At 34.7% G+C, this 12475-nt stretch overlaps 1 protein-coding gene across 2 annotated transcripts in view; it reads right to left on the minus strand.

Moving 5' to 3' along the window:
• Window positions 1–8257, minus strand: part of LOC111694950 (serine/threonine-protein kinase N) — a 44083-nt gene extending 35826 nt beyond the window's left edge. The window contains exon 1 of one of the 2 annotated variants that reach the window (XM_023464036.1): window positions 8118–8257. In XM_023464036.1, coding sequence (XP_023319804.1) covers window positions 8118–8150 — 33 coding nt within the window. In that variant the 5' untranslated portion in view covers window positions 8151–8257. Of the gene's footprint in view, window positions 1–1759; window positions 2018–8117 lie in introns of those variants that run through there. The other variant, XM_023464035.1, reaches the window with a different exon arrangement.
• Between the last annotated feature and the right edge of the window lie 4218 nt (window positions 8258–12475).

Raw genomic sequence — 12475 nt, forward strand, 5'->3', positions numbered from 1 at the left:
AAAAAATTCAGAAGTTAGGTCTTGTCCTAGATCTTACTCAAGGTAAAGCTTAATTAAAGCTCTAGCTCTGGCTTAAGCTAACAAATCTGTTTCCCTAACATAAGCAAAAGATAAATCTAACACCAACTTAAGCTATCAAGCTTAATTCGAAATAAAGCTAAAGTCCAATTTTAAAACTCAAACTTAAGCTCTGGCAAGATGTAAAAAATATATAATCCTTAATTTAAGTTTAAGTTAAACTGAAGAAGTTTAAGTTAAACTGAAGAAGTTTAAGTTAAACTGAAGAAGTTTAAATTTAACTGAAGAAGTTTAAGTTTAACTGAAGAAGTTTAAGTTTAACTGAAGAAGTTTAAGTTAAACTGAAGAAGTTTAAGTTAAACTGAAGAAGTTTAAGTAAAACTGAAGAAGTTCAAGTTGGACTAAAGAAGTTAAACTGAACACCCCCCTCCCCTTTTCTCCAACACTTTTGCAATCCAAACAATCTAAACTAGAAAATCAAGATAAAGAAACAAGAGAACAAATAAGGAGCAGAAACCGTGCAAAGTGTATCTTTATTCTACACTTGGTCTGAGAAATTCAAGTAACTAGAATGTAAGATTGTGTAACAGATTACACAGAAAGTTATGCATGGCGAATCCCTCCCCCCCCCCCCTCTCCACCCCTTGTGAAAACAGTAGAGATTGAGAATATTCGTCCTTAGTTCTGCACGAAATTGAGGATTTACAAACTACACCGAGTTTCGCCATAGTTAAAATTTGCATCGTTTAAAGTAAAACCTTGGTATCTAGTATTCAAAATTAAATTTTGTCGACATTGATTGTTGTTAAAGACAAAAACCTTTCCCGAATAAAAAGAAGTGGAATGTGAAGTGTAGTGTTGACGTAATTTCAAGTGACATTTATACTTTCTGATTCATAACTGAACCTTTTAAATCTTTTGCTGAGAAAAATGATCAAATGATATGCGTTGTTCTATTTAAAAATTATAGAAAATTGAAAATCTTATCCTATAGTTTCTCTGTAAGTGGCGGCAGATCTATGCAGCAGAAATAAGAAAAAAATTGACAGAATTTAACACTTTACAAAATATCTTCCTCATAGTTGGTTTTTTGTTAAAAAAATATTAACAAGCGACCGGAATAAAATGAAATTTTAAAGTTCAATATCAGAATATTTTAATCGGTTTTTGAGTTTAAAAAACTACTACTTCTGAAATAAAAAAGTAGTCTCCTGTAATTAGGTCGGCATCCCTCTAACAGTTAATTTGCGATCAAATGAAGTGTAACCAGTAAAACCAAAAAACTTGACATTTTAAACAAAAACGGGTAGAGGAAACTTTAAATTGAATAGAAATACGTTTTGAATCCGCAAACTCGTGATTCATACGAGAATATATGAGATGAGATCTAGCGTTACCCGGATAAAAAAGTATTAAAACCTGTAACGAATACAAAAGAACGGTTTAAGTTAAGGGATTAAATAGAATTAAAGTAGCGGTATATAATTATAAACAGAGTTTGTTGAGTGACTAAACATGTGTTGTTTCCCGGAAAATAATGAATGAAATTTGCATCACCTTTTTACCTCCGCGGAACTCACGTTTCAGGATTAATAGATACTAAATTAGCAATAAATCTGTCAGACTTAAGCGCGATGCATGCATAGTAACCATGGCCGAGTAGGTATAGAAAATATAGGATAGAAGAAAGGTTGGGTTTGACATTGTTTAATGGTTCTGTAGGAAGGCGTGATAAACCCACCATGCTTCTGAGAGAGAGAGAAGATCTGGGCGACATCTCCTCAAGATTTCACTTGACCTTAGAAATTCTTATCTAAGCCTGAACTCACTTAAAAGGATTGTATTCAATTATCCAGGATTAAAATCCAACTTTAATCATATTTCGAGGAACGATAATCTCACAAAAACTTGGATGTAGACATAGGAATGTTTTGCTTGGGTTTGGGTTTTCACACATTCCGGTGATGCCCCGTCCCTGGAGTAAGGTCGAACCCGTACTGGCAGCGCTCCTGCCCCTGCTAGCAATACATACACCACGGGAAATCAGGCGGACGGACTGACAGGGAGAGGATGGATAGAGAGAGAGAGAACCAAACCTTGCGTAATCATTCCAACTAGAATAATCCTTGCAATAAAAGTATATATGATCAGCATTGGGCGGAGCACATTAGATTAGGGAACATCTTCAACTAGTGCTGTAGATAAGGAGGGAAGACCCCCCCCCCTTCCCTCACTGATCAGGTCCAGGATGGGTATTGAGAGCATGATACAAGTACATACACAGTGCAATTAACCATTTCACAGTGACAAAAACTTTAAAAGTAGAATTAATTTATTGACAGAATAGAAGAAAAACTACCAGCCAGATAATTGAGTTATTGAACATAAAATATCAAATAATAAGGAAAACAAAGTGCATTTAAACTAAATGTAATCTAAGTCGACATAATGAGTTTTTCCCCAGATATATGAGGTGTTCCTAGTTCCTGGCACCATTCGAACCCGGGTTACAGGTTACAGGGTCAGGATTAAACTACAAGGACGAGAGATTCATCTGTTTCGTAGTTTTAAAAACGGGTACAAACCCAGGGGCCGAATTTAAAGAGTTTGAGCCGTGGCTTACATTTGAGACGCGGCTGAAATATGGTTGGTTACACTTAAAATTGTATTCAATGCTTCAAGATTTAAACCGGCGCTCAATTGAAACCGGGTTTTAGGTGGATTTGAGACGCAGCTCAAATTCATTAAATTCAGACTCATGAAGATGTTCCAGGGATAAAACTAACTAGAGACCGGAATTAATGAATTTGAGCTAGGGCGCTGAACTTACTACTGTCAGTTCAATTCAAATTGAAGTCTAATGAGTCGTTTAACCAAAGAAACGAAAAAATGAAATTATCCATCCAATATCTGAGGACTAAAATGAAATCACGGGATTTAGGCGGAAGAACTGAGAACTGAGGTTCATTATTTATCTCAGATATTTAGATAAGAAGTATAATTATGGTTTGTCAGAAACCGCTCAGTAATCAAACATTTTTATCCTGGCTAAAACCTAAGATTAGAAAATAGGGAAAAACCTGAAAAATGGGAAACTTTTCGCAAAACGATTTATTATAGTTCTAAGAAAAAAATTACAGATTTACAGTATTTTAATCTACATTTATCTTTAAGTTTCTAAACTTCAATCTCTAGGACAAGAATTTTACTTTTACTTTAACTTTGCCGACCCTGTAACCGTCGTCCATCTTTACAATATTTATGCTTGCGACTTCAATGGATCCCAATTATGGGACTTTAACAGTAGCAATGTTATAAAATAATATAATTCATGGAATGTTTCCAATCGAATTTTATTTGATGTTCCCAGAAATACTAATCGATGCCTTATTGAGCCTATTTCTAGATGCTCGAACATAAAAACTTCATTAGCGAGCGGATTTGTTGCCTTTTCTTAATGATTTAACAGCACAAAATAGTCATGCATTCGAAATAACTCTTAATCAAAAGTTTTTATTTAGTTCTCTTTCCCATCTTTTTTCCCCCTTTCTCATGTATTATCTATTTTCCTTCATTTTCTCCTGTCATTCTCCACCCCCTTCACCCACCACACATTTCTACTTGCTTTACTCCTCTTTTCCTTCCTAACTCCTATTCTTCCACCCACTCCCTCCCTTGTTGTGTACTGTGTAGGATTATGAAGAAGATCTTGTAAAGTGCTAATTTGCATACCTAGTCCTAGTCTAGGCAAGGTCAAAAGATGGATAATTTGTATCAGAGGGAACACACTATACACTATACAGGGACTAGAGGGGGATATAGGGACTACAGGGGAAACAGGGACTACATGGGAATCCAGGGAATACAAGGGGGTACATGGACTTTGGGAAAAACTAAGACTACAGGGGAATGCAGGGACAGGGGGATACAGGGGGATACGGTGACTATGGAAACAGAGACTACAGTAAGATGCAGTGACTACATGGAGATACAGGGACTACAGGGGGATACAGGGACTACAGGAGGATATAGGGGACTACAGGGGGCAACAGTGACTACAGGGAGATACTGCGATACAGGGACGACAGGGGGATACGGGGCTTACAGGGGGATATTGGGAAATATAGGGGACTTCAGGGAGCAACAGTGACTACAGGGGGATACTGAGACTTTAGGGGGATACATGGACTACAGGGGGATACAGGGACTACAGGGGGATACAGGGACTACATGGGGATATAAGGACTATACTCCTGTACACTATAGGGGGATGCAAGGACAACATGGGGATAAAGGGACTACAAGGGGAAACAAAGACTACAGGAGGATACAGGGACTTCAAGGCATATAGAGATAACAGGGACATACAGGGACTGCAAGAATGTACAGGAACTTAAAGAACACTGGGAGGACCAGAAACCATGGGATCAAACAGGAATCGAACAAGGACAAACAAGATTTAAAATAAATCTTATAACATAAATAAGATTGAATACAAAAAAAATTGGGTTGGGTCCCACTCCACTTTAACGCTCAGGGCAATTTCTCAGGATACCCAACCCTTGCCCGTCTCACCCGAGAGTACAGAGCAGAAATAAAAACCTGATTCTACAAGTTAATCAGCTGGAGGAGAGGCGGGGGNAAATGAACCATCCCTCAACAAGTAGACAAGTTGAAATACTATCAATCATAATCTTGCAAGTTAAACTTTGCAACTTTTCATTTTCAAAAATATCGGGGTGTATGAAATCTAAGCAAATATTTTATCAAAATTTGCATGTTAATCAAACACTAAGCAGTCTTAGAAGAAAGGAAAAATTGAAAATTTTCCTAAATCACAAAAGTTTGATTGATGATACCTTGTGTGCGCACAGGACAATAGTTTAAGCATGTTTGTGTACGCAAGCGTGCACGTGAGCGCGGTATGGTTTCAAATTATGATTGAGCGCTTGAAGAATCCTCCTCCTATACTCTCAAGGATGAATATATGTGTCTAACCCATGTCTCGGATTAATATAAAGAAAATCCAGGGATATTTTAAAAGAATGCGGGAAGCAATGTGCCGGAAAAACTGCGAGGCATGCCAGACATGTGCCATGTGTCACATTCTAAAATGCATCCAAGGAGAACAAACAAATATCAAGCAGAGAAAGGGTAAAATAGTGGGAAATTTTTTAAAATTTGCTAGTTTTTCTTTTTGCGGTTTGAGAGCTATTAACAAACGATTTATTTCAAAAGCTTAGAAATGATGTGAATCATTTGTGTGTAATCATTTTGTTTCAATGATGATTGATAGATTTTAAAAACAACAAACTTATGTTTAAGCTCTAATGGTAAAATTTAAGGATTAAGTTTTAACAGGTGGATTCATTGTTCAAACTTTCTTCAAGCATCTGAGATAGAATGGGAGAAACTAATATATTAATTAGAAGTTACAAGATAATGTAAAACAATAAAAAACGGTCACACATGGATAAAATACAGATAAACATCTTAGAATTAAGATTAATGTTGAGATAATGAAATTTCTCGGTCAACTACTCTCTGTACTCTGAGAAAAAATTGAACAATTCAGTTTCTATTGACGTGAAATTGTTTAAGATGAGTATGGGAATCTCTGGGTGAGATCCAAATAATTAAAGATTAAAGCAAAGAAAATTTAGAAAACGAAATATAATCATTGTTTCGATGGGGGAAGGAAAAAGAAGTTCCAGACAAAGATAGAAAAATGAAGAGATGTGAACGGGACAAAGGGAGAAAGGAAGCGTAGGATAAGGGAAAACGTGGGATGATAGTTGAGCAGGTAGAAGCGGAGAAGGGAAGAGAAGAAGTAAAAGGGAAGAAGGAGAAGGGAAGAGAAGGAAAAGAAGAGAAGGAAGTGAAGAAAGTGAAGAAAGTGAAGAAAGTGAAGGAAGAGAAGGAAGAGAAGGAAGAGAAGGAAGAGAAGGAAGAGAAGGAAGAGAAGGAAGAGAAGGAAGAGATGGCAGAGAAGAAAGAGAAAGAAAAGAAGGAAGAGAAGGAGACGAAAGAGACGAAAGAGAAGATAGTGAACGAAGAGAAGGAAGGAAGTGAAGAAAGTGAAGAAAGAGAAGAAAGAGAAGGAAGAGAAGGAAGAGAAGGAAAAGAAGGAAGAGATGGCAGAGAAGAAAGAGAAAGATAAGAAGGAAGAGAAGGAAGAGAAGAAAGAGAAGGAGACGAAAGAGACGAAAGAGAAGATAGTGAACGAAGAGAAGGAAGAGAAGGGAAGGGAAGAGAACAGAAGAAAAGGGAAGGGAAGGGAAGAGAAGGGAAGAAAAGGGAAGGGAAGAGAAAGAGAAAGGGAGAAGGACATGAGAAGAAAAAAAGGGAGAAGGGAGGAGAGGAGAATAGAAGAGGAGAGAAGAGAAGAGAATAGGATGGGGAAGAGGAGATAAGAGGAGAAAAGAGAAGAGGAGAGAAGAGAAATGTAAAAATTTGCAAAGGAAAGAAGGAGTAAAAGGGAAGAAGAAGGGACGGGAAGGGGAAAACATTTTAAGCATTGTATAAGATGACTAATTAAAGTACTGCAGGGGGTATGTGGTTGGGTAAGAGTGGTTAGGGTGTTAAAAAAAGTTGAAAAAAAGTTTAATGAAAAGGGAATGGGACAGGTACAAAGAAGCAGAAACAAGACAACCTGCTAATTTGAGAAACCCCGCGGCATTATGTGCGTGGAGAGAAGCGTGCGTGAAACAGATGTTTTAACAATTATCTTCATATGGCAGAAATATTATCTCAATTGGATAATTTTTATAATTTAATAAACATGGAAAAATCCAGGGGCATCCAAAACCTTTTCAACCCAAGTGCTTTCAGAGGGGATTTTAGAAAATTGTTCATTTACAATAAAACTTATTATTAACTGTTCACTAGAAATGTAAATAAAATTGAAGTTTCCCCAAAAAATATGGATAGTAAAACATTTATTTCCTATGATATTATCATGAAAAGTTTCTATAAACTTGTTCAGCATGGGTTTATTGATGCTGATTTATACACTATTAGCATTAGGTTACAAAAAATAGCAACAATGAAATCATTTTCTCCTAGCAGGGAGAACAACTAACTTCTCATTGATCAAAACCCTCAAAATTTTAACAAAATGAGTTTAACTCATTTCGCACATTAAAAAGTTCACTGCATTGGTTAAATGAAAGTAAATGGTTANGAAATTATACTGAAACCAAACAATAAATCTAACTGGTTAACGCATCTTTTAGAAAAAAAAGAAAAGATATGAATATATTTAATTTAGCATATTTAACTGCCTAATGATCAAAATGAGCGCAATTTAAATCTACTTTTTACTTTAAACATTAAAAACATCTGAGACCATTTGACATTACTCTAAATCTAAACATATTTAACATACTTTAACTGGTGTAAACTTTACAAATAACATGATTCTTTTGACGAATCTATCAATTTTTCCAAGGTTATAATGCAAGGAAAGTTTTTTCAGAGGTGTATGTATCTTTTGTACTGCAGTGTACTGTCTCTGGGCGGTAACAAGACGGATGTCGAAGCCTGACATGGGATCCATCTTTCACAAAAAAAAATCAATGAAATCTTCCGGTCATAGGGAACTTTTATGTGAATTATCAAAATTATCAAAATTTAATGCTTTTAACCTCCTCGAATCTGATGCATCTATTCTTGTTCACAAATCCGCCCAGAGAGAACTGATTTCAACATGTTTGGATAGTATACGCAACTGCAATCTACTTTCCTTGAATTTTTCTGTCTAATATATGAACACTTACCGAGGAGTGAACAGTAAATCGATGGTACATAAATGTGACATGCACCCAAGACTTATATTAGTTACTAGCTTAGGAACCCAGCTTTACCTGGAACCTAAACCTCCTTTATAAGTTAACCTACTCAAGATTTATATCAAGCTAAGAAGATTTTCGTGGTTCTACAGAGTTCATCGATAAAAATCTGAGGCAGATCGGTCAAGGAGTTTATGCGTTATAATCGAACATCCAGACGAACAGACAGACGTACACAGATTAATTCAAAAAGAAAATATATATTGTTTATATTATTATTATTTACATTAAAATGATATGTTTACTTACAATGAAGGGTCCAGCACTGCCTAGGTCTGCCATGTCTAAGTAAGGGAAGAAACTAAGAGACCCAGATCTGTACAAATTGTTCGGCTCCCGACGCACTCCCCCCGAGAAAACCTTAAATAAAATAAATTAAAAACGTCATCTTGATACAATACATGTTATATAATGATTCATTTTTTAAACTTGAATAATATAATATATAATAAAATAAAATAATAAATAAATAATAAAAATATGTTTGTGCAACTTTGCATTAATACGAATAATGAAAAAAGTGAATTTAATAAACTATAAAAACTAATATTTCGACATTTTTTTATCGAAAACAAATAAATGCATTTTTTATCGTCGAAATCAAGACTTCTGTTTTCGTCGTCCTTATCCCGAGTTTTTGAAAATATATTTAAAAATGTTCTTTATCCAAACTTTTATCTTTGGTCTTTGTCAGGTTGATGTAAATTGAGTTAAAATTGCATTCCTCGTTTTATAAATTGTTACCTAAACATCTTTCATATTTATGAAAACAATCTCTTAAATGAGACTGTTGGAGATTAAATACAGAAATATCTGTTTGTAACCATCCTTTATCAATAGAATAGAAGATAAATGGAAGCAAGGCTGTTGGCAAAATTTAAACCAGTTTTTCTTTCAAGTTATAATCCTTGTTCAACAATATATATAAAAGGATAGAAAATGAATGATAAGCATGATAACGAGTTTGTATGGTTCGTCGGCTAAACTATGAACCATGTCAAGGGACGGTTTTTGGACAGTTTAATTTTAAAGGTTTTACACTGTACACCCGGACAGTGCACATACAGAACCGGATCCGGATTGGTAAGAGAAATAATCCGTTCCTTGCATTGAAAATAGAGAAAACACTGACCAAAAATGCTTTATCCAAATAAACAAATTAAAGAATAAAATCAGGGTGAACTCAAAAGGGGGAATGATTACAGAAAAAAATATGATGAACTTTTATGTTTACATCTGGAAGGTGATTTTTCATAGCTATGCTCAAAAAAGTTTCAATGCCGCGAATGCATATCAAGGTTCAAAAATAAATGAAATCAATACTCTTAGCTACCGAACATTCTTTAAGTTTTCTACAAATAACTAAAAATAGTAAACAAGGATGGTTTAGGTTTACAGGAACCGCCCCCCCCCCTCGATCCCCTACCCCTCTGGAAACCAATCTGTCTTTTAGAACTGTCATTCAATCAAGCCATAAGTTAAGTTTGTACAAATTAGATACAGTTTGAACAAGGCGTGTTCTATCTACTGAATATATAATTAAATTTTACAGATTTAGGAAAACTTTAAACTATGGCTTAATATGAACGCAGTGAATAATTGTAACAAACTAATCCAGGATTTAATACTATCAACACTTAATTGAATTTATTTAAAATTACTTTTTTTCATCCTCCCCCCTCCCCCCTTCCCTCTAACAACACCTCTAGTAATTTTTATTTTTAAGTAATACAAACTATTAAAAATTTGCTTTGGTTTTGGTTTTAAAATTTGCCCAAAACAGTCCGGCGGTTAGTGTCATTGTCTTTAGAGACTAGAATCAGTGATTTTTTTATTACCCGGTTTAATTTCATTTATGTTTTTTTAAAAAGCTGATTTAATAAAAATCTTGCTGGAAAAACAGAGACCAAGGTTTTCATTGGTTCAGATTTCATCAAGCAGGAAAAAGCACCTAAGCTAATATTTTAATATTTATCAGATAAAAATTTGAAATAGAATCCGAGTTTTTGTCACAAACGCTGACTTTTTAATCCATATATCTCTGTAACTCGATGCTGTATCTGTTTGATATTACAAATTATAACTTCTGTCAGATCTAATATTAAAAGTTTAAAATTTTAAAGATTAACACCGTCAGGTTGCAAAGATTAGCAAATAAGCAAGAACCCAGTTCCTTTCCACTTGTGATTTTGCACGCAAAGGGAAAAATTATGGCATTAAAATGACTTTAGTTGTCAGCGTCACTTGGGACTAGCTTTAGATACGTATTTATTACCCCAGCTTCTAATTTGGGTTTTTCATGGGGTAATGTCATCTTGAAAGATGATCCAGTCAAGATAACCTTTAGTGCAGTAGATCAAAATTTCAACAACACACTTATCTAGATCCAGACTATAAAACTATATGTAAAAATAAAAAAAATCTTAAATTAGGATTTCCATCATTTAAAATACTCATAACAGTATCCAGAAGAAAACCTGGAATGAGGATTAATCCTACCTCTGGATCTCTATACCCAATCATGCTCCTGGAGTCAAGATTAATCCTACCTCTGGATCTCTATACCCAATCATGTTCCTGGAGTCAAGATTAATCCTACCTCTGGATCTCTATACCCAATCATGCTAAGTGATTGTGCAGAAGAACTCTAGGATTTGAGATGAACACCACACACAGTTTATGCATCTAATCCAAGGGAAAGAAAGAACCGCGAATAATACTGGAATCACGAATTGATCTGAGAAGCACTTAGGATCCTATTTATTGTATAAATCGGTCCATCTAATCAGAATTCCTGCAACCATAGAGGAGGAGGAGGGGGGGGAGACTCCACTATCCGCTAGGATGAATGAGATGCAAAGAACTCGAGCAGAGTTGAAATAGTTTCCTACTCACTACCAGGAATAGGACGAGAAAGTTTATCCACCAGGATATTACAACTTGGACACTGAGTTCTGACTGATATGGTTTCTCCAGGTGAACCAGGAGTCTGCTAACAACAACTGTTTCAAATATGCAAGAGAACAGTTAGGATTGGAAGGGTGGGATTCATTTCCCCCTCTTCTCTATCTATCTATCTTCAACCTCCCCCTTCCCCCTCCACGCATGATTCATTAACGCATAAATCTTATGTCAGATTATTTAAGTATTAAACAATAGGGCGGCAGCAATATTTTCTAGTAAAAAATACTTTTTAAAATCTAGTTTAGATTTATGTAAGGTTTAGTTTGGTATTTTGGTCATATTTGAGCAGTGTTTTGATTTCTTTTCATTTGATATTAATCATAATTTCTAAACTCATCATGAAAAAAAAACAAATTTTAACCGGTTTATGTTGCCAAAAAAACTAATTTTCAGGAAAGATCATATTTCCTAAATTTTGTTCTTTGTATTATTTGATTTTCTTGAGAAAAGATTTTTTGTGCTAAATATGACAATCTTAACAACACAATGTTTGTGTGTAAATATAAAAAATTTAACAACATTTTTTAAAATTGATTTTTGTGTATTAAATTTCCAGTTGTGTAATCTGTACAGTTAAGGTACAGTTTAAGGTAAAGGTAGTGCACAGTAAATGTACAGTGTACGGTAAACGTTCAGTGCTAAAGATTCAAAAGGATTGCTAACAAATGTACATCAGAACTTTTCCAACGGGAATTGAAATAGTCTTGACTGTAATTTAGCACGGATTACTGATAGAACATTGATGTCAAGTGTACAGTGTATATATTTTGTACAATGTAGATACACCTACTTTAGGTGGATTGACAGGGGAAAATATGGGGACTGGAAAAATGAAAAGTATAGTTCCAAATGAACTGTATCTGATACAGAACTGTTATATGGATATTAACAGATGGTTTATATGAACTGTATCTAATACAGAACTAATATATGGATATTAACAGAAGGTTTATATACACTGTATCTGATACAGGACTGTAATATATGGATATAAACAGATGGTTTATATCAACTGTATCTAATACAGGACTGTTACATGGATATTAACAAATGGTTTATATGAACTGTATCTGATACAGAACTGCTATATGGATATTAACAGATGGTTTATATGAACTGTATCTGGTAGAGGATTGTTATATGGATATTAACAGATGGTTTATATGAACTGTATCTGATACAGAACTGTTATGTGGATATTAACAGATGGTTTATATGAACTGTATCTGGTAGAGGATTATTTATGGATATTAACAGATGGTTTATATGAGCTGTATCTGGCAGAGGATTTTTATATGGATATTAACAGATGGTTTATATGAACTGTATCTGGTAGAGGATTGTTATATGGATATTAACAGATGGTTTATATGAACTGTATCTGGTAGAGGATTGTTATATGGATATTAACAGATGGTTTATATGAACTGTATCTGGTAGAGGATTGTTATATGGATATTAACATATGGTTTATATGAACTGTATCTGGTAGAGGATTATTTTATGGATAGTAACAGATGGTTTATATAGTCTGTATCTGGTGCAGAGCTGTTCTATGGATCATAAGAGATGGTTTGTATTTACTTTGAGATACAGATCTGTGATATGATTTGTAAAGTCTGTATCTGATACAGAACTGTTAT

This window comes from Eurytemora carolleeae, unplaced genomic scaffold, assembly GCF_000591075.1.
Source record: "Eurytemora carolleeae unplaced genomic scaffold, Eaff_2.0 scaffold192, whole genome shotgun sequence".
Lineage (NCBI taxonomy): Eukaryota > Metazoa > Arthropoda > Copepoda > Calanoida > Temoridae > Eurytemora > Eurytemora carolleeae.